At 35.4% G+C, this 23,910-nt stretch overlaps 1 protein-coding gene across 1 annotated transcript in view; it reads left to right on the top strand.

Moving 5' to 3' along the window:
* Positions 1-23,910, top strand: part of LOC102159347 (cullin-4B-like) — a 147,423-nt gene that overhangs the window by 23,409 nt on the left and 100,104 nt on the right. Inside the window, exons 6-9 of the mRNA XM_021080985.1 lie at positions 550-712; positions 810-899; positions 15,508-15,590; positions 16,266-16,333. Of these exons, the coding sequence (XP_020936644.1) occupies positions 550-712; positions 810-899; positions 15,508-15,590; positions 16,266-16,333 (404 nt within the window). The remainder of the gene's footprint in view (positions 1-549; positions 713-809; positions 900-15,507; positions 15,591-16,265; positions 16,334-23,910) is intronic.

Raw genomic sequence — 23,910 nt, forward strand, 5'->3', positions numbered from 1 at the left:
GAGAAAAGTAATTTTCAAAATCTCTAAGTCTCTGTATCTATCATAAAATTAAAATAGATATATGTATATTTTTTAATTGTGTTTGAGCACTTGGTAGTGCAATTCTAGGTGTTAATTAACTCTTATTCAGGGAATATACTAGTTCTAAGATACATTCTAGGATAATCACATACCACATGTTTAATTACAAAGGGAGAAAGTCAAATTGATGTTGGAATTGTGTTTATTAAGGCTAAAAGTCTGTGAAGCCAAAATTAGGCAAGTTTAGAACCTATAACTTTATTCTAAGTATTAATTTTTAAACATTACTACACTCTATTTTATGCTATCCAAAATACTTTAGTCTGAATCTTTGTTTTTATTGATTATAAACAAAATGAAAATTTTAAAAATTTAGCCAGCCGGATAGAAAGTTTAACCATCATATTTTGTTTTGACTGTCAGTTGTGCCTTATACACGTGTAGTAAGAGTATTACTGATGGCAAAATAGCTAAGATTTTTATGGTTTTAAAGTTAATTTGTTTAGACGGTGTTTTTATTTGTTTTAGGGACATGGGGCTTGAATTATTTAAATCATACATAATTTGTGATCAGAAGGTCCAGAATAGGACTATACATGGAATTCTTCTTTTGATTGAAAAAGAAAGAAATGGTGAAATGGTTGATCGAAGTTTGATTCAAAGGCTTTTAACGATGCTTTCTGATTTGCAGGTGAGCAATATTTTAACTTTTTATTAGTTGAAATTGATTTGTAATCTGCTTTTAAAGGTAAGTTTTAACTGAGTGTCTTTTGTATATTACATCTTAGATTTACCAAGAATCTTTTGAGAATAAGTTCTTAGAAGAAACAAGCAGGTTCTATGCATCAGAGGGAAGGAAGCTAGTGCAAAAAAGAGAGGTACTTGAAATTAAGATAGTTATAAATCTTTTCATGGTCCATAGAGCCAATCATTAATGCTCTTTTTATTTATATTTTATATATAGATATGAATATACTTTACATGCTGATATTTTTACTAAGTTTTTGTTGTTGTATATTCTTGGTCAATTTTGCTAAAGGCTTGTCAGTTTTATTGATCTGTTTAAAGAACCAAATTTTGGTATTCATTATTTTCTTTCATCTTTTTCATTTCTATTTCATTAAATTCTTAATTCCTTCACTTGCTTTAGGTTTAGTCTGATATTTTTCCAGTGTCTCAGGTAGAAGGTTAAGTTACTGTTTTAAAATGTTACTTTTTTCAATGTAAGTTTTTAGAAATGTAAATTTCCTGCTGTGTTCTAGGTTAGCAGTATTCCTTAAATTTTCATATATTGTGTTTTCATTTACACCCTTATGGAATTAGTTTTCAGTTTTCTTTATGATTTCTTCTTTGACACATAGGTATTGAGAAATGCATTGTTGTGTGAATATATTTATGAATCTGCAAATCTCCCACATTTCTTTTTTTTGCTACATTTTGTACAATATCCGTCCTTTAAAATTTATTTGACTTATTTTGTGGTCTAACATGGTCTTTACTGCAAATATTCATTGTTCACCTGAGATTTTGTTGGGGGAACATTCTGTGTATGTGTATCAGCTCATACTAATTTTGATATTGCTCCATTCTACTGATTTTGTGTGTGTGTATGTTCTATCCTTATGTGTAGTATAATTATATGTAACATATGTAATATAGCATCTCTGTATATTCTGTATGTATGTATATTTTGGTGTATATCCATAGGGTTTTAGAATCTATTTTTGTTGAATTACATAAATAGGGTTAGGGTTAGGGGTTGGGGTTCTTGTTTCTGTTTTCTATTAGTAATGATTTTTCATTTTTCCATTATATCTGGTTTACAGTGTTCTGTCTATATTCTACTGTACAGCAAAGTTACCCAGTTACACATACATGTGTACATTCTTTCCTCTCACATTATCATGCTCCATCATAAGTGACTAGACATTGTTCCCAGTGCTACACAGTAGGATCTCATTTCTTATCCTTTCCAAAGGCAGTAGTTTGCATCAGTTTACCCAAAAATTCCCAGTCCATTCCACTCCATCCACCTCACCATGGCAACCACAAGATTGTTCTCCATGTCCATGATTTTCTTTTCTGTGAAAAGGTTCATTTGTGCTATATGTTAGATTCCAGATATAAGTGATATCATAGAGTATTTGTCTTTCTCTTTATAACTTACTTCACTTAGTATGAGAGTATCTAGTTCCATCCATGTTGCTGAAAAGGGCATTATTTTGTTCTTTTTTTTACTCAGTGCTGAGTAGTATTGCACTGTGTATATATACCCCATCTTCCTAATCCGTTGATCTGTCGATGGACATTCAAGTATTTCCATTTCTTGGCTATTGTGAATAGTGCTTCAATGAACATGTGGGTACATGTGTCTTTTACAAGGAAAGTTTTGTCTGGATATATGCCCAAGAGTGGGGTTGTGGGGTCATATGGTAGTTCTATGTATAGTTTTCTAATGTACCTCCATACTGTTTTCCATAGTGGTTGTACCAGCTTACATTCCCACTAACAGAGCAGGAAGGTTCCCTTTTCTCCATACTCTCTCCAGCATATGTTTTTTGACTTATTTTGGATGGCTGTTATGACTGGTGTGAGGTGGTGTCTCGTGGTAGTTTTCATTTGAACTTCTCTAATAATTGGTGATGTTGAGCATTTTTTCATGTGCTTGTTAGCCATGCATATACCTTCTTTGGAGAAATGTCTATTGCCCATTTTTCAATTGGGTTGTTGGCTTTTTAGCTGTTGAGTTGTATAATTTGTTTGTATATTTTAGAGATTAAGCCCTTGTCATTTGCATCATTTGAAGCTATTTTCTCCCATTCTGTAAATTGCCTCTTTGGATTTTTTATGGTTTTGTAAGGTTCCCTTTACTGTGTGAAAGTGTGTCAGTTTGATTAGGTCTCATTGGTTTATTTTTGCTTTTATTTCTGTTGCTTTGGGAAACTCATGGTGTCTTTTCTTAGTTTTAAGTCTTTAAGCGATTTCGAGTTTATTTTTGTGCATGACCTGAGGCTGTGTTCCAGTTTCATTGATTTACATGCAACTGTCTAGGTTTCCCAGTACCCCTTGCTTAAAGGCTGTCTTTTTCCCATTTTATATTCTTGCCTCCTGTGTCGAAGATTAATTGGCCATAGGTGTCTGGGTTTATTTCTGCATTCTCTCTTCTGTTCCATTGATGTGTCTGTCTGTTTTGGTACCAGGACCACAGTGTCTTGATGACTGTGGCTTTGTAATATTGCCTGAAGTCTGGGAGAGTTATGCCTCCAGCTTGGTTTTTGTTCCTCAGGATTGATTTGGCAATTCTGGGTCTTTTGTGGTTCCCTATAAATTTTTGGATTGTTTGTCTAGTTCTGTGAAAAATGTCATGGGTAATTTGATAGGGGTTTCATTGAATATGTAGATTGCTTGGGTAGTATGGCCATTTTCAAAATATTAATATTTCGAACCCAGGAGAATGGAATATCTTTCCATTTCTTTGAATCCTTTTAATTTTCCTTTGTTAGTGTTTTATAATTCTCAGCATATAAATCTTTCACCTCCTTGATCAGGATTATTCCCAGGTATTTGACTTTTTGGTGTGCAATTTTAAAAGGTATTGTGTTTTTGTATTCCTTTTCTAATATTTCATTGTTAGTCTACAGAAATGCAACTGATTTCTGAATGTTAGTCTTATATCCTGCTACTTTGCTGAATTTGTATGTCAGTTTGAGTAATTTTGTAATTGAGTTTTTAGGGTTTTGTGTGTCTAGTATCATGTCATCTGCATAAAGTTACAGTTTTCCCTCTTCTGTTCCTATTTGGATTCCTTCTATTTCTTTTGTTTGTCTGATTGCTGAGGCTAGAACTTCCAAAACTATGTTGAATAACAGTGGTGAGAGTGGACATCCTTGTCTTGTTCCCCATTTTAGTGGGAAGGTTTTTCGGCTTTCCTGCATTGAGTATTACATTTGCTGTGGGTTTCTCATAAATGGCTTTTATTATCTTAAGGTATGTTCCCTCTATATCCACTTTGGTAAAGGTTTGATAATGAATGGATGTTAGGGTTTGTTAGATACTTTTTCTGCATCTGTTGAGATGATCATGTGGTTTTTGACTTTTCTTTTGTTTATGTGGTGTATGATGTTGATTGATTTACGTATGTTGAATCATCCTTGTGCATCTGGGATGAATCCCACCTGGTCTAGGTATATGATCTTTTTTATATGATGTCGGATTCAGTTTGCTAAAATGTTGCTGAAAAATTTTACATCATCATCCTTGCATCTGGGATGAATCCCACCTGGTCTAGGTATATGATCTTTTTTATATGATGTCGGATTCAGTTTGCTAAAATGTTGCTGAAAAATTTTACATCTATATTCATCAAAGATATTGGCCTCTAGTTTTCTTTTTTGGTGTTGTCTGTCTGGTTTTGGAAATAGTGTGATGTGGCATCATAGAATGTTTTTGGAAGTATTCCTTCTTCTTCAACCTTTGGAAAGGTTTAAGGAGAATGGGTATAAGTTCCTCTTTGTATGTTTTGTAGAATTCCTCTGTGAAGCCATTTGGTCCTGGGTTTTATTTGTAGGTAGTGTTTTTATGACATACTCAATATCATTTCTAGTGATTGGGCTGTTCAGTTGATCTATTTCTTCTTTATTCATTTTTGGCAGGCTGCAAGTCTGTAGAAAGTTGTCCATTTCTTCTAGGTTGTCAAATTTGTTGTCATAGTTTTCTCTCAAGGTTTTTTGTACTTCTGTAGTATCCATTGTGATTTTTCCATTTTCATTCTTATTTTGTTTATTTGGGTTTTTTCTTTCCTCTTTTTGGTGAGTCTGGCCAGTGGTTTGTCAATATTGCTTACTTTTTCAAAGAACCAGCTCTTGAGAGAAGGCAAGGTGGCAGAAGAGTAAGAGGACACACTCACCCTCTCCCACAAACACATCAGAAAAACTCACCTACATGTAAAACGACCTGCACAGGACATCAATTGAATGCTGGCAGAAGAGCTTAAATCTAAAAAAGGGGAAGAAACTCTTGACATAACTGGGTAGAACAAAAAAAAAAAAAGAGAGAAAGGAAATCAAAATAAGACTAGCAGTCCGGTGAGGGAGTTGTGAAGATTAAAGGGAAACCACACCCTGGGAATCCACCTAACCAACAGAACGTTCAGTCACGTTGGAGGGATCTCCAAGAAGCTGGGAAAAGCACAGGCATAGGTTTGAGATCCAAAAGGCAGAGTGAGAGAGGCACAAATCATCTGAACCACTGGTACAGACACCACAGACCGAGACGCTCAGGTGGGGGCTGGGCACTGAGACTTAGGCTCCGGAGGTCATTCCCTGGGAGCAGGCTGGGGTTGGTGGTGTGGAGACAGCCTAAGGGAATAGGGAGCTGAAGTGCCATGGGTATAGAGAGGGATACAGTAAGGACTGGGGAGTGGAAAGCCACGACAAAGGGAACCTGGGAGAAGGTCCAGACCAACAGGGGAGACAAGGCACCATTGCTGGGACGGGGAGTGGAGAAGGGGGTGGGAGTCCATAGAAAACTCCTTGTGTCCCAGCTTGCATACTTGCCTGCCACCTTGCAGAGAGTGGAGCATTCCCAGTGCAACCCCCCCACCACCATGGTAGCCAGAAGCCACTTGCCATCCACTGCAGACTGGCCCACTTGCCTGAGGGAAGCTGCCCTCTTGGCTCACCATGCTCCTGGTGTCCACGACCTCCCATGTGGAGCCACCCTGCTGGCCGACCCTGGACTGTGCCAAAATAGTTAGGCTTCCCCAGATTCACAGAAAAAGAAAAACACAAGCATGATGAAGAAACTCAGAAACCATTCCCAGTTAAACCAACAGGTGAATTCACCTAAAGTCACCAATGAAACAGACATCTGCAGTCTGACAGAATTTGAGTTCAAAAGGGAGATATACTGAAGAAATTAAGAGAGGATATGAAAAGTAACATAGATTCTCTTAGGAATTAGAAAATATAAGGAGGAGCTAGGAAAAACTATAAAATTCATTTGCAGAGGTACAGACTGAGCTAAAGGCAATAAAGATCAGAATGAATAATGCAGAGAAATGAGTTATTGATAAGGAGAGAGAATATTGGAAATCACCCAAACAGGACAGCAGACTAAAACAAAATGAAAAAACATTAAAGCAATGTAAGAGACCTATGGAATGATACGAAGCAGGCAGATCTACACATAATAGGAATTCCAGAAGAAGAAGAAAAAGAAATGGGGATTGCAAATATATTTGAAGAAATTATAGCTGAAAACTTTCCAAATCTATAAGATACTGATATCAAGATACAGGAATCAGAGAGAGCCCCAAACAAGTGGAATCCAAACAGGATCCACACGAAGAATATTGCAATACAAATGGAAAAGTTAAAGAGAAGATCCTAAAGGCAGCAAGAGAAAAGCAAATGTTAATTATAAGGGAACCCACATAAGGCTATCAGCTGATTTCTCTACAGAAACTCTACAGGCCAGAAAGGAGTGGTAAGATATATTTAAAGATCTAAAAGGAAAAAAAAAATCAGCATCCTGGAATACTCTATCCAGCAAGATTATCATTTAAAATAGGAGAAATAAAGAATTTCTCCAACAAACAAAAGCTGAAGGAAAACAGCAATATGAAACCCATTCTAAAAGAAATAATGTGAATTTAAAAAAAAGGAAGAAGTAGGATGGTGGAAAGCACAGTTGGAAAGCAGTGACTTAAATAAGCTAGCATACAGATCTAAACATGAGGATAAAAGATATCAAAATCATACAGTGTGGGCAAGGGAAGTAATAAAAAATAGATTCTTTTTTTATTTCAGCCTATATAATTTGAGCCTATATGATTATCAGGCTAAAGTTAGCAAACATAGGAAGGGGTTAACATATTTAAAAAACAGGGCAACCACAAATCAAAATTGAACGTTCTATTCACACAAACTGAAAAGAAAAGTACTCAAGCATAAAATAAATGGAAACCAACCAAAAAAAAAAAAAAAAAGGAAAATCGAATCAAGTGGAAAACAAGGTTTAAAATAGCAATAAATAAACATCTATCAATTATCACCTTAAATATCAATGGACTGAATGCTCCAATCAAAAGATGTAGAGTGGCAGATTGTATAAAAAAGCAAAAATCTTCAGTTATGTTGCCTACAAGTAACTCACCTTAAGGTCAATGACACATATTGAAAGTAAGGAGATGGGAAAACATATTTCATACCAATGGACAAGGCAGGAAAGCAGGAGTTGCAATACTTGTAACAGACAAAAGAGACTTTAAAACGGAGGCCATTTGAAGGACAAAGAAGGACACTATTTAATGGTTAAAGGATGCATACAAGAAGAGGATATTACAATTGTTAGTATATATGCCCCAATTATAGGTGCATTCATATACTTTCAACAAATATTAACTGACATAATGGGAAAATGATGGGAATAAAATAATAGCTGGAGACTTTAACACCTCCCTCACAACAATAGACAGATCCTCTAGACATAAAATCAATAAGGCAACAGAGATCCTAAATGACACAAAAGTTAGACTTAAGTGACATTTTCAGGACATTACAACCAAAAAAATCAGAATACACATTCTTCTCAAGTGCACATGGGACATTCTCAAGAACTGATCACATATTGGAGCGCAAAGTTAACTTCAACAAATTTAAGAATTATTTCAAGTATCTTCTTGTACCACAATGGCATGAAACTAGAAATCAACCACAGGAAAAGATATGAGAAAAAAGCTACCACATGGAGACTAAACAACATGCTACCGAAAAACGAATGCGTCATGAGGAAATCGAGACAAATGATAACAAAGACACAACCGCTCAAAATCTATGGGACACCACGAAAGACATGCTCAGAGGGAAGTTCACAGCAAGATAGGCCTTCCTCAAAAAAGAAGAAAAATCTCAAATTGACAACTTAACCCACCACTTCAATGAATTAGAAAAAGAAGAAGAAGAAAAACAAAAACAAAAGCTAAAGTCAGCAAAAGGAAGGGAATCATAAAGATCAAAGAGGAAATCAATACAATAGATTCAAAAAACAATAGACAAAATCAATCAAACCAACAGTTGTTTCTATGAAAAGGTAAACAAAATAGACAAACCTTGGCTAGACTCACCAAGATAAGGAGAGAAAAAACCAAAATAAAGTAAGAAATGAAAAGGGAGAAGTCACAATGGATACTACAGAAATACAGAAAACCATAAGAGAATACAGTCAACAATTATGCACCAACAACATGGAAACCGAGAAGAAATGGACAACTTTCTACTGACCTACAGCCTGCCAAAATGAATCAGGAAGAAATAGATCAACTGAACAGATGATCACCAAAAATGAATTGAATACATCATAAAAACACTACCTGCCAATAAAAGTCCAGGAGTGGACGGCTTCTCAGGAGAATTCTACAAAACATACAAAGAGGAATTTATACCTATCCTCCTTAAATGATTCCCAAAGGTTGAAGAAGAAGGAACACTCCCAAAAACATTTTGTGATGCCACCATCATCCTAATTCCAAAAACCAGACAAAGATACCACCAAAAAAGAAAACTAGAGGCCAATGTCTTTGATGAATACAGACGCAAAATTTCTCAACAACATTTTAGCAAACCGAATCCAACATCACATAAAAACGATCATATACCTAGACCAGGTGGGATTCATCCCAGATGCACAAGGATGATTCAACATACGCAAATCAATCAATGTCATACACCACATGAACAAAAGAAAAGTCAAAAACCACATGATCATCTCAACAGATGCAGAAAAAGTATCTAAGAAAGCCCAACATCCATTCATGATGAAAACTCTCACCAAAGTGGGTATAGAGGGAATATTCCTTAAGATAATCAAAGCCATTTATGACAAACCTACAGCAAACATAATACGCAATGGAGAAAAGCTGAAAGCCTCCCCACCAAAATCTGGAACAAGACAATGATGCCGACTCTCACCACTGTCACTCAACATAGTTTTGGAAGTTCTAGCCACAGCAGTCAGACAAACAAAAGAAATAAAAGACATCCAAACAGGAAGAAAAGAGGGAAAACTGTCACTGTATGCAGATGACATGATACTATACATAGAAAACCCTAAAGATATCAACCCAAAAGCTACTCAGACTGACATACAAATTCAGCAAAGTAGCAGGATATAAGATGAACAGTCAGAAATCAATGGCATTTCTGTATGCTAACAATGGAATTTTAGAAAAGGAATACAAAAATACAATACCCTTTAAAATTGCACCCCCAAAAATCAAATACCTGGGAATACACCTGACCAAGGATATGAAAGACTTATATGCTGTGAATTATAAACATTAATCACAGAAATGATAGAAGATGTAAAAAATAGAAAGATATTCCATGTTCCTGGGTTGGAAACATTGATATTGTAAAAATGGCCGTACTACCCAAAGTGAGCTCAGATTCAGTGCAATCCCTATCAAATTAACCATGACATTTTTCACAGAACTAGAGCAGACACTCCAAAAATTTATATGGAACCACAAAAGACAGAATTGCCAAAGCAATTCTAAAGAACATCAACCAAGCAGGAGGCATAACTCTCCCAGACTTCAGGCAATGTTACAAAGCCACAGTCATCAAGACAGTGTGGTAGATGAATGGAACAGAATAGAGAACCACAAAATAAATCCAGACTCCTATGGTCAGTTAATCTTTGACAAAGGAGGCAAGAACATAAAATGGGAAAAAGACAGTCTTTTCAGTGAGTATTGCTGGAAAACCTGGACAGCTGCCTGCAAATCCATGAAACTAGAACACACCCTCACACCATGCACCCAAATAAACTCAAAATGGCTTACAGACTTAAACATAAGACAAGACACCATCAAACTCCTGGAGCGAATATAGGCAAAACATTCTCTGACGTCAGCCTTACAAATATTTTCTCAGGTCAGTCTCCCAAAGCAACAGAACTAAAAGCAAAAATAAACCAATGGGACCAAATCAAACTGACAAGCTTTTGCACAGCAAAGGAAGCCAAAAAGAAACCAAAAACACAACTGGCAGAATGAGAGAAAATAGTTTCAACTGATGCTACTGACAAGGGCTTAATCTCTAAAATATGCAAGCAACTTATACAACTCAACAGCAAAAGAGCCAGCAACCCAACGAGAGATGGGCAAAACACCTGAAGAGATGTTTTTCCAAAGAAGATGTACAGATGGCCAACAATCACAAGAAAAAATGCTCAAAATCCCTGATTATGAGAGAAATACAAATCAAAGCTATAAGGAGATACCATCTCACACCAGTCAGACTGGCCATCATTAATAAGTCCACAAACAACAATTGTTGGAGGTGGGGTGGAGAAAAGGGAACCCTCCTGCACTGCTGGGGGGGATGTAAGCTGGTACAACCACTATGGAGAACAGTATGGAGGTACTAGAGCAATCTATACACAGAACTCCCTTATGACCCAGCAACCCCACTCTTGGGCATATATCTGGACAAAACTGTCCTTTAAAAAGACACGTGCACCTGCATGTTTACTGCAGCTCTATTTACAATAGACGAGACATGGAAACAACCCAAATGTCCATCGACAGATGACTGGATTAGGAAGACGTGGTATATATACACAGTGGAATGCTACTCAGCCATAAAAAAGAATGACATAATGCCATTTGATGCAACATGATGGACCTAGAGACTCTCATCCTTAGTGAAGTAAGTCAGAAAGAGAAAGACAAATACCACATGATCTCACTTATATCTGGTATCTAATATATGGCAATATTGAACATTTCCACAGAAAAGAAAATCATGGACTTGGAGAATAGGCTTGTGGTTGCCTGGGGGGAGGTGGGGAGTCGGATGGATTGGGAGCTTGGGGATAATGGATGCAAACTATTGCTCTTGGAATGGATTTACAATGAGATCCTGCTGTGTAGCACTGAGAACTACGTCTAGTTACCTCTGACAGTGCATGATAATGTGAGAAAAAGAATGTGTATATGTATATGTAACTGGATCACTCTGCTGTACAGTAGAAAACAAAATTGCATTGTGAAATAACAATTGAAAAAAGAACCCCTTCTTGGTTTTATTGATTTTTTTCTGTTATTTTTTGAAGCTATTTTATTGATTTCCTCTCTGCTCTTTATGATTTCTTTCTGCTGTTCATTACTTTTTTGGTAACTCATTTAGGTGGTGGGACAAGTTGTTGATTTGGGATTTTTCTTCTTTTTTTGAGGAAAGCCTGTATTGCTGTGAATTTACCCTCAGCACAGCTTTTGTGGGATTTGATAGATTTCCATTGGTTGTTTCTTCACTTTCACTTGTCTTGAGGTGTTTTTTGTTTTCCTTTTTGATTTCCTCATTGACCCATTGGTGTTTTTGTAGCTTGTGTTTTAGTCTCCATGTAATTAGTTTTTTCTCTTTTCTTTTCCTGTGGTTGTTTCTAGTTTCATGCCATTGTGGTCCAAGAAGATACTTGAAATAGTTTCTATACTCCTGAATTTGCTGAGGTTAGCTTTGTGCCCCAAATCCTTGAGAATGTTCTATGTGAACTGGAGAAAAATATATATATTCTGATTTTTGGGGGGTGTAATGTTCTTAAAAGTGTCAATTAATTCTAACTTTTCTGTTGTGTCATTTCAGATCACTGTTTCTTTAGTGATTTTCTGTCTAGAGGATCTGTCCTTTGCTGTGAGTGGGTGTTAAAATCTCCTACTATGATTGTATTCCCATCAATTCTCCTTTTATGTCTGTTAATATTTGTTGTAGGTATCTGGTGCTCCTATATTAGGGACATATATATTGAGGATTGTAATAGCCTCTTCTTGAATGGATCCTTTTACCATTAAATAGTGTTCTTTGTCTTTCTTTATGGCCTTTGTTTTAAAGTCTCATGTCTGATATGAGTACTGCAATTCCTGGTCTCCTGTCTTGTCCATTGGTGTGAAATATCTCTTCACATCCTCTCAACTTTTAAACTATATGTGTCCTTTCCCCTAAGGTGAGTTTCTTGTACACAGCAGGTTGAAGGTTTTTGCTTTTTTATCCCATCTGCCACTCTATGTCTTTTGATTGGAGAATTTGGTCCATTGTTATTCTAGGTAATTATTGATGGATACATATTTATTACCATTTTAAACCTTATTTTCCAGTTGATTCTGTTTCTCTTTTCTTCATTTCTTTTTTTTTTTGTTTGGATGGTTTCAATTTATGTTTGAGGACTTTTCAGTTTTCAGTTTATTTTATGCTTGAGTACTTTTCTTTTTTGTTTTTGTGAATATTTCATTTTGGTTTGTGGTTGCTCTGTTTTTTGTATGTTAACCTCTTCCTGTATCTGCTTGTTTTAGCATGATAGTCATATAGGCTCAACATTTATTAAAGTAATAAATAAGAGAATCTGTATTTTGTTACAGATTCCTTCCCCACATTCTATGATTTTGAAGTCTCTTTTTTTTAACATCTTCATATTTGTCATTTTGCTGTTCCTTGTGTTTATCATCACTTTTTCATCAGTTTTTCTTTCTTTTTTCCTGTTTTAGATCTGTATCCTTGCTTATTTAAATGATTACTTTCCAATTTTGTTTTCTTTCATCCTATTTCTTCTTAGTGCTTATTTTAACTTAGAGAAGCCCTTTCAGTATTTCTTTTAGAATGGGTTCCATATTGCTGTACTCTTTTAGCTTTTGTTTGTTGGAGAAATTCTTCTCCTATTCTTCTTCTACTTTAAATGATATTCTTTATGGATAGAGAATTCAAGGCTAAAAAGTTTTTCCTCTCAGATCTTTAAATATATTTTGCCACTCACTACTGGCCTATAGTGTTTCTGTAGAGAAATCAAGTTATAGCCTTTGGAGTTCCTTTATAATTAACACTTTTCTCTTGCTGCCTTTAGAGTCCTCTCTTTATCTTTAACTTTTACCATTTTTATTGCAGTATGTCTTGGTGTGGTTCTATTTGGGTTCAGTTTGTTTGGGGCCCTCTGTGCTTCCTGTGTCTTGATATCAGTTTCCTTTAGATTTGGAAAGTTTTCAGCCATAATTTCTTCAAAAATATTTTCAATCCCCTTTTTTTGTTGTTGTTCTTTTGGAATTCCTGTAATTCAAAGATTGGCCTCTTTATGTTATCCCATGGTCTTATATTGCCTTCATGTTTTTTTCATTTGGTTTTCTGTCTGCTGTACTGAATGGGTGATTCCCATTATCCTACCTTCCAAGTCACTAATTCATTCCTTTGCCATACTCATTCTGCTCTTTAGTGCCTTCAGCTCAGTTTGTGTCTCTGCAAATGGATTTTCTAATTTTTCTGTGTTCCTCCTTATATTTTCTAGTTCCTTTTTAAGACAATCTGCATTATCTGCTCTTAATTCCATGATATTTAGCCTTGATTCCTTCAGTATTTTCACTATCCCCCTTTTGAACTCACTGTCAGTCTGACTACAGAGGTCTTTTTCACTGTTTGCTGCTTCATATGAATTCTGTTTCTTTAAATCCAAATGATTTCTGAGCATCTTCATCTTGCTTATGTTTTTCTTTTTCTGTGAGTTTAGGGAAGCCAAACTATAGTCTTGGAGCGATGCTTCTATACAAAAGTGCCACTTTGTATTTTGTGGGGGTTACTATTTATTTTTGGTGTGAGAGTTTGAATAGTTGCTGTCTCTTTCTTTGGTGTGAGTGGGCTGTTATCCCCAGGGTGCTGAGTGTTTTTCCAGGGAGAAAGAGCCAATGGTAGGACTAGTAGTCAGTGCCTGGTTGCTGGGTTCTTACCAGCAGCAAAGACCTGCAGGAAGGTGGCACAGGCTACTCCTAGTTTCAGGGCCCTGGGATGAGACACTGAGCCTTGGGCAGATTTACCAGAGCATTTGGCAGTGGCAGCAGCAGGGTGTGTGAGTTCCCATGGGGGTGACAGCAACAACAGCTAGTGTTCAATTGCAGTGCCCTCTTCTGTGGTTCCTTTGAGTTGATTGGAGCCACAATCACGGACCCCTACTGGTGGCAGGCCACACCTACCTCTGGCATCAGAGATATCTGTGGTGGTTTGCCTCCTCCACCTGCAGAGCATGCAATTAGCATCCCTTCCCACTTAGGCCATGCAGAAGGTGCTGCACCAGCTGCACTTTTGGAAGGGACAGTGATCGATTATCTGGGTGCTGCCCAGAGCATTTGGCAGTGGCAGCTGCAGGGCAGGTATGTTCTCAGGGCTGTAAGAGCAATTACATATGGTGGTTGCCTGCATTCCCATGTTTTTTCTGACTCCTGAGGTGATTGGGGCCACAGGTGAAGCCTACTTACAGGCCCCCAGTGGTGGAAAGCCACATCTCCCTCTGGCCTCTGAGGCAACTGCTGTGGTCTGTCCCTGTTGCCTATAGATCACACAAGAGGCACCACATCACATTTAGCCCCCTGCTGCCCCCACACAAGAGGTGCATGGCCACCCAGAGTCCTCACAAGAAGTGCCCAGTCAGTTGTAGCCTAAGCAAGTGTCTTCTCACCACCTGTAGCCTGCCCCAGAGTCATCCCACAATCTAAGAGCCTTAGCATGTATGCACAGGGAGAATCCCATGGCCATCCCCCCTCCTCTTCTCACCCTCTGTAACAGTGGCATCCTACTTCTCCTGCTGGCCCAGACCTTCTCCCAGGTTCGCTCTGCTGGGGCATTCTATTCCCCAGCCCATAGCTCCACTGCTTGTCATTGCACCCCTTAGCCCCTCAGGCTGTCCCCCACACATCCAACCCTAGTCCTCTACCAGGGACTGACCTCCAGAGCCTAAGTCTCACTGCCCACACCCACAAGGCTTTGGTGTCCAGGGGTGGTGGTGCAGATGATCTGCCCAGCTCCCACTCCACTCTGCTCTCCTCAGTCCAACTGCTGCACCTTTCTCAGCAACCTTGAAGTCCCTCCTTCTGGCCAATCTCCTGGTGGGTTAGGTGGCTTCCCAGGGTATGGGTTGCTTTTGTCCTTCACAGCTCCCTCTCTGGAAGGCTAGTCCTTTCCTGATTCCTCTTCTCTCTCTCTTTTTTCTTTTGTTCTACCCAGTTAATGTCAGGAGTTTCTTGCCCTTTTTGTAGATTTAAGTTCTTCTGTCAGTATTCAGTAGATGTTCTGTGTGAGTCATTTTACATGTGTATGTGGTTTATTGATGTGTTTGTGGGAGAAGATGAGTGTGATCTCTTACTCCTATGCCGTCTTGTTCTGCCTCTCTCCATCCTTGTTTCTCATAGTCTTCACTTAGTGCATTTCACAGTTTGTCCTAGGTATATTTAAATTTCAAACCATAAAGGTTTTTACAGATTTTACTCAGTGTTATAATTTTTGGCACTCTGACTGAAGAGAAATGAACTTATCATTTAGATGTGTTTTTCAAGGGTGTGCAACTAAACTAATTAAAGAGTTGAATGTTTTACTTGCTTCCCTGTTTTCCTTTTAACATTTGCACTTGAAGTGCTCTGATTCTTAGGAAGCAAGAGGGTTGAAATTTTCTTTTCAGATTCCTGGATGTCTTTACTATATCAAGAAGCTCCTAGAAGAAGAAGTAGATAGAGTTAGAACTTACTTACGTCTGAACACACAGTAAGAATTACATTTTTATGTAACATTTTGAATTCTCTTGTTATTTAAATAGGACAATACTTGTTCATATTATAAGATGGAATGGTAAGTTTCTTTTCCTTATTTTTTCCTCCCTCTCTCCTTTCTTCATTTTTATTAAAGATATGTCTGCAAAATAGAGATTTCTTCCCTAGTTTATTTTTCAAAATTTTCTCATGAGTCAAAGTAGAATATTAAGTTTAGATAATCAATTGTTGATCTGTGTTTAAAGATAAAAGAATATTTTTGATATAAAGCAGATGTCTATTATATCATCTTCCATTGAATGATAATTATAGGAATTCTCTTGTGGCTCACTGGGTTAAGGGTATGAGATTATTGCTGTTTGCAGCTTGGTTCCCTGCTATGGTGCAGGTTTGATCCCTGACCCTGGAACTTCCACAGACTGAAGCCATGGCCAAATAAATTAATAAGAGGGGAAAATTTAAATGAAAATTTATAATCTGTCACTGAAACTAGAAAAATTCTTGCACTAAATTAGATGTTTCTGAAGATCAAAATAGTGATATTACAGCAGTTATGCACTAGGAACAATGTAAAACAAGAGGATAAGCTTGATGACAAAAACTTTGGAAACCAGTTTTAACTCTCTAGCATCAGGATTTTTTGTAATTTAAAACTTTCTTTTTAAAACAGGAAGCTACTAATTGCAATTGTAGAAAAGCAGCTTCTTGGTGAACATTTATCAGCAGTTCTTCAGAAAGGTAAATTTAAATGTGTTTTTAAATATTATCATGGAAAAATTCATACTAAAATGCTATATACTGTGTCATAGTTTTTTTAAATGGATACATAATATATATGTATCCACATATATGTTTATATTTCTTCTGTTCAAAAATAGTTTCTAAGACTGTTAATAACATACAGTTTCTCAAAATTAAGTATACCAAATGAAGTTTATATGCATATCCATGTATATAAACATGGAGAAGGGTGTTTTGGACTGGATTTTTACAAAGTAGTATTAGTTCATTACTCTGGTGCTTTAATATTTTAAGTAATCTCAGCTTTTGACCAAAGATTTTGCTTTTTATCCCCTTATTGACATTTCTTCACATAAGTCAGCATTTGTTCAACCAATAAGTTTTTCTTTTTGGTGCAAACAATAAACAGATTTAGTACTTAGACAAAGGTGAATGTTGCTTTAGAAAACCTTATGGAGGGTAGAATATAAACAAAAACCTAAAGTTGAAGAGAGGCAAATCATTGAAAGGAGATTCTAATTTCCTCCTCCAACAACAACAACAACAACTGTCATACCTAAAGAAGACAAAAGAGCTGATGTTGATGAAATACATGGAAAAATATTTTTGAGTATGATGAATACTTTAAACTGAGAGAGCAGATGAAGTTGATCACATTGCCCTTTTGAAGAACTGGATTATTTTTATGTATAGTTGAAATCTGATTAAGCAGGAAAAGGTTGAAGGAAAAAAATATTATGTAGGAGAACATTATAGTATTTTTATGAGAGAACTCTAACCTAGGCTTTTGGGGAAGTCTACCAAATGAAGGTAATTTTGCTGTTGCCAAGGGTATTTATTCATCTGTTAATTCAAAATATTCTTTTAATTTTATGTTTTAATCCTATCTACATGTTTACCTCTATATACATATATTCACTTTTTATTTTTCCTGCCTTATTTAATAATCAAATGACCTATAATATAAAAACATAAACTAACATGTCACTGTTTTCTGACAAGAGTTATAAAATAGAGTAGGGAAACACAAATATTGAGTTTTTCTAGGTTAAAAGGACATTAATTCGTATCTGTCATCTGAAAGAGATTTCACAACTGGAATGAAGTAGAGTCAGAAGAGAACATTGTTTTACATTTCCTATCAAATTTAATCCTTTTTTTTCTGAAGTGCGATTGTAATTTGGGAGAGCCCCAAAATCACCCTTGAGTTCCATGAGAAGTCAAATAATTCAGAAAAGTTTTTATACTCAGGTTTATGATATATTATGATGAAAACTGTAGAAGAAAGTCAGCCAAGGGAAGAGGAACAAAGGACAGAGTCCAGGAGAATGAGGCATGAGCCAGTCGTCTACTCCCTATGGAGTTGTGCGATAGAGCTTAACTCTGCAAGGAATGATGAGTGGCAACATGCACATACACTATTGCCAATCGGAGATGCTTACTAAGTCGTACTGTGCAATGCGTTTATTGAGAAATTTGTTACATACATGTGGATAAACTCCCAGGGACTGATCTTAATGTCCAGACCCTCCAGAGATCAAGCTGGTATTTTATGGCCCAAACTCCCCACCATAAATTTTTTAGTGTAAGTTTGTTAGCATGAACTATCAATATGATCCATGGATGGCCATCTGGTGAACAAAATCTTATCCTACATGATATTCTAAGGGCTCACAAGATACCCAGTGCAAGGGCCAAACTTTCTTTAGGCATGATCAATCCTTTACTGCAGGGTAAGTATTACATAAAATTAAAATAACTTACTTATTCTATGTAATTTGATAAAATGAAAATAATTTTAATTAGAGACAATTAAAATTATTTTTCTAACCGTGATGGTGCTGTGCCTCATTTTTGGCTTTGAACATTTTCCCTTTTCATGGAACTGTCTTTGAGATGGCATCGGTAGATGTAAGATGGATTTGTCTTTGAAAACCAGCTCTCCAACGCAAGTGGGTTTTTTTTTTTTTTAAGACTATTAACATAAATAAACTGTTGGGCTATTGTTTAAGTTGTAGCATCCTTCACATGTATTAAAATAAGTTCCGCTGTTTGCTCCTTGAGGATATGTACACTAAAACAGGTTGGACTGACTGAAAATTGGTAAGGTTCAATTTGCTATAAACTGAGAATTCAGACATATTGTTGGATTCTGAAAAAATCCCTTTAGTTTATCTAAAGAGAGATCATAATAATGGCAACAATCAAAAGATAAAGCAAAAGGTAAAAGTATTAAAATTGTTTTACAAACCAGTAGTTTATAAGATACAGAACAGTTTTTAGAATTAAAACTATCATTAGGGCATGTCGGAACTGTCTAATATAACTGTTTTAAGTGTAGAGTTCAGTGGCATTAATTATAGGTCATGCTGTGTATGTATCTCCAGAACCTTTTACTATCCTAAATAGAAAACCAACTAAACCATACTAAATATTTTGATAACTCTTTGTAGTGTAAAGGTAAGGATACTTTCAACATAAATATACTTTCGCTGCCATAATGTAAAGCAGATGGCTCTGACAATGAATTATTTAGTTATTTTGGCATCTTAAAAATAGAGTCATTTTTTTCTTTTTTTAATTTAAATATTTGATTTTAGTTTAAATTATACCCAATTTGACATTCATTGAGGGCAATGTGATTTTGCCCATGAAAAGGAAAATTTTAAATACAATTTAATCATTTGATTTATCAGATTACTATTAGTTTATGGAGTAGATTGTACATATGCATATTTCCTTTGCAGAAAGAATAAACACTACTTCTCATGATGTAGATTGAAAGAAGAGATTCAAAACAAATTGAAGCTTCAAATATAGAATCCTTAGGTTTTTTCACTTAAAAACCTATTCATAAATTTAAAATTATTTCAATTCATGTCTTCCTTTTTTAAAAAAAATGATAAATAATTTACAAGCTATAAAACTATCATCTTAAAACAATTGAGCAACTTTTAGTATATTCACTAGGTTGTGTAACTTCAATGATTAATTTTGTGGAGGGCATTACTGCTGATTTTGATGATTAGAAATATTAATAAAATCTATAATATGTATCTGTTTTATCTTTTTTCCTCTTCATTTCTTATAATACATACAAATATAAAACAAAAATTAGACTTCCCACAGGTCATATTAAAATACTAATCTGGTAGTGTGGATTGAATAAAAATGTATGACTTAGCAACAGTACAGTTACGAAGTGAGAGATGAATTAAAATATATATTTTGGTTTTCTGAGTTGAGAAATGCTGATTAAATTCTAAAATATTGTGTTATTCTTGCTTAGTTCCAGGAAATAGACTTGGCAAAAATTATTTTGAATAGGAGGGGATAAAAAAAGGCATGTCGATACTTAAGGTAGAGTTTATGGGATTTCTTAAATGTTGTTTAGTAGCTCCAAGCATTAAGTTAATTATAATATGTTGTATTACCCATCGGAATAAAATTTATTTTTGGATTTCAGTTAAAACCCACTACTCAATGCTGATAAATCTGTTACAACACATAGAACTTAAAATCTAATCACTAATAGTTTTCAAAATGTGTATATGATTTGGAAAAAGTGGTTATCATCATTGGCTTTTTAGCCAGATTACTACATTTTAAATAATGGTTTTGTCATTTCATAGACTTTGTACAGGTTAGGGAAGGTACTTCTTTTGCTCTGTGCTTTTTTTTAACCTATGTAGATAGTCCCTACTTCATGGAGATGGGAAGATTATACAGATTTAGTATGTAAACCTTTATCTATGTCTACATTGTCAATATCTATTACTCTTCCTATGACCTAGTTGTGGTACAGATTCAAAACAAATATAGTAGATATACTTTTGCAGTATAAGTGTAATACCTTGAAGCAGTTCTATTAATAATCGTACTTATTTACAATTAAAATGAGTAAATATTAAACTTTCAAGGATACGTACAGCTGTCATTAACTTTAATGCAAATTTTAAGCTTTACACTGAAATTTTAACAATATCATAGCTGTTGTAAGTCATTTTTGAACTTATTTATATTCTCTTTTATTTGTTTATTTTTTTATTTCCCCAATACATTATTCCTTTTCTACTGTATAGCATGGTGACCCAGTTACACATACATGTGTACATTCTTTTTCCTCATTGTCATGCTCCATTGTAAGTGACTAGACGTTCCCAGTCCTACTCAGCAGGATCTCATTGCTAATCCATTGAGAGGCAATAATCTGCATTATTGCAACTCCTAATCCATTCCACTGCCAATCATGCCATTATTCCAAACTCCTAATCCATATCACTGCCTCCCCCTCACTTGGCAACCACCATGATTTTCTTTTCTGTAGAAAGGTTCATTTGTGCCATATATTAGATTTCAGATATAAGTAAGTGATATCAACAAGCATATGAAAAAAATGCTCAACATTCCTGATTATTAGAGAAATGAAAATTGAAGCTACCATGAGATACCACCTCACACCAGTCAAATTGGCCATCATTCATAAATCCACAAATAGCAAATGCTGGAGGGGTGTAGAGAAAAGGTAACTCTCCTGGACTGTTGGTGGGAATGTAAGCTGGTACAACCATTGTGAAGAACAGCATGGAGGTACCTTAGAAAACTATACATAGAACTCCCATATGATTCAGCAGTCCCACTCTTGGGCATATATCCAGACAAAACTTTCCTTAAAAAAGACACATGCACGCACATGTTCATTGCAGCACTTATTCTCTTTATTTTTGATTCATTAAAGCTTATTTTGATAAGATTTAGTTGATACTGTAATATTACTTATGAATACTTTTTCCATGCATGTAATTTAGTTTTTAGCTTCATGTCATAAGAACGAAAATTCTTAATAGATTTTTTTTGTGTGCGCATGCTTCTTTCACAAGATTCTAGTGTAATGGGCAGAGTAAGATGTTCAGATCCTCATCCCTGAAGTCTGTGAATATGTTCCTTTTCATTAAAAAAAAGGGATTCTATGGAAGTGAATACATATCTTGAAGTGTAAGGATTATCCCTTGTCATCTGGGTGATCCCAGAGCAGTCACAAGGGTCCAAATAGGAGGGAGGCAGCCCATTTAGCGTCACAGAAGTAGATGGAGTAATGGAGGAAAAAGAAAGAGTAAACATACCTGTACAAATTTGAATATGATACACTTCTAACTTAAAGATGGAGGAAGGAAGTCAAGAACCAAAGAATCTCCTAGAACTGGATAAAGCAAGGAAACTAAAAACCTCCAGAAGGAATACAGCTCTGCAAATTCTCTGATTTTTAATACATGGCTTGAAGAACTTTAAAATAATAAATTTGGATTGTTTTTGACCAAAAATTTATGTTAATTTGTTACTTAAGCAATGGAAAATAAGTACAGATTTTGGTTCCTGAAAATGCAGTGCTATTATAACAATTACAAATATAGAAGTGATGCTGGAATGGCTGTGGGGAGAGTTTCAAAGAATTTTGAGGAGTGGCTAGCAAAAACTTACATTGTTTGGAGAATCTCTAGTGGTGAGTAAAAATGTGTCCAGTAAAAGTAATGTTGGTTTAGGAGATGAGGAAATTAGGAACATATTTTTGTAAATTAGTAGAAGGGGTATTCCTTGTTACATAGTCATAGGAAACTTAATCGATCATATTTTGTTGCTACATGGAAAACAGCAGCAAGTTAAGTTGGCAGTAAACTTGCATGTTTAGCTAAGGAGATTTCCAAAGAGATCTTTCTGAAGATGCAAATGGTTTTATTCTTGCTATTAATAGTAAAATATGGGAGGAAGAAGAAATATTGAGGACAAAAACAAAAAGCAAAATGGAAACATTTATAATGACTTGAGGAATTCTCAACTTATTCAGATTGCAAATGGAAGCTAAAATTAGAGATTCACTCTTAGGAAAACATTCTTTGTAAAGAAAATAGATGATATGGCTGGGCCTTTCTTGGGCCTTGGATGGATCAAAATTTTATTAGACTATTCAATCAAATAGAGGATTCTTTTAAGAGATAATATATTATTTATGGCCATCCTCAGCCTCCTTATTGGTAGCTAGGAATAAATATGGGTTGATTTAGGAAAGACCTGCAGTTTTCTAATGTAGTGAATTCCCAAGACATGCACAATAGACTGCAAGATTCTTCAGGATGTAATATCAGCATAAACTTTGACAGTTTTGACTGAAAATAATGGAAAGTGTCTCTGACTCCCAGAGATCCATTCAATTACAAGCAAGTGCTACCCTCCCAGAAAAAGCATTATACAGAGAGCAAAGCTGTGGGTAAAGAGGCTGTAGCCACATGTGCAGAAGGCAGAGTCTTGAACCATGGAATAATTTTCCCAGTAAAAACCTGTTGCACTGCTGGATCTTGACATTTCTTAAGACCAGTGAACTTTTTTTCTCTTTGATTTTTTTCTTTTAGAATAGAAATCTCTATAGCTGATATACAGTGCCTGTTACATCACTGTGATTGATTGATAACAGGTAACTTATTTTTTAGTTTCACAGGTCCCTGTAGATACAGAAGTTTGTTCCAAGATGTGTTGTAGTCTCATTAAATCATTAGGTGATTTGATTATGACTTTTAGAACTTTTTGAGATTAGATTTTTTAAATTAGAGTTGATGCTGTAATGGGTTGAGACTTCTCTGGAGATTGGGATGGTGTGAATTTATTTTGCCTGTAAGATAATGTAAATCATTGGGGGCCAGACACAGTACTGTAGTTTACAGAACAATATCCCTCAGTGTGCAGGTCTTGGTCTGTGAAACCTTTGAATATGTTTGCTTATGTGGCAAAACAGATGTTGCATATATGATTACATGAAGATGAAAGAATTATTCTAAATATCTGGATGGACTTTATAGAATAACCAGGGTTCTTATAATAAGAGGAAGAAAGTAAGGTCAGAGTCGGAGGAGGTGTGATAATAGAAACAGAAGTGAAGGATAAATTGAAATATGAAGCGACTATGCTTCTAGCTTTAAAAATGGAGAAGGATGATGTAAGTCCTTAGAACACAAATAACTTCTTGAAGCTGGCAGAGGCAAGAAAATAAATTGATTCCTAGAGATTTCAGAGGAATGTAGCTCTACTGACACCTTGATTTTAGGACGTCTGTCTAGAGGACTGTACAATAATAAATCCCTAGATTTGTGGTAATTTGTTACAACAGCAATAGAAAATGCATACAAAACATCTTTAACAAATTGAAACATAATAAAATGGTATCATACAGAACTTATGTTTTTATATGTGGGTTTTTATATACCTGAAAATTTAATTTTTATACTCTGTTTATTTTTTAATTTTGTTAAAGAATATTTAATTTACAGTATTGTGCCAGTTTCTGCTATACCACATAATAAACCATACATACATATATATTATTTTTCTCATATTATCATTCATCATATTTTAAATGCTGCTTTTTCTGTTAGTATCACCATTTCTTTTTATAAAAACAATTTATAATTTTGAACATTTTAAAAGAATTATTGATTATTATTTTCTAAAATATTGTCATTGGATTGAGTATTTAAAAGGTAGAGCTATTATTATTTGGATTGAAAATTCTGTTTTCATCATAATCT

Source organism: Sus scrofa, chromosome Y (genome assembly GCF_000003025.6).
Source record: "Sus scrofa isolate TJ Tabasco breed Duroc chromosome Y, Sscrofa11.1, whole genome shotgun sequence".
Classification (NCBI taxonomy): Eukaryota; Metazoa; Chordata; class Mammalia; order Artiodactyla; family Suidae; genus Sus; species Sus scrofa.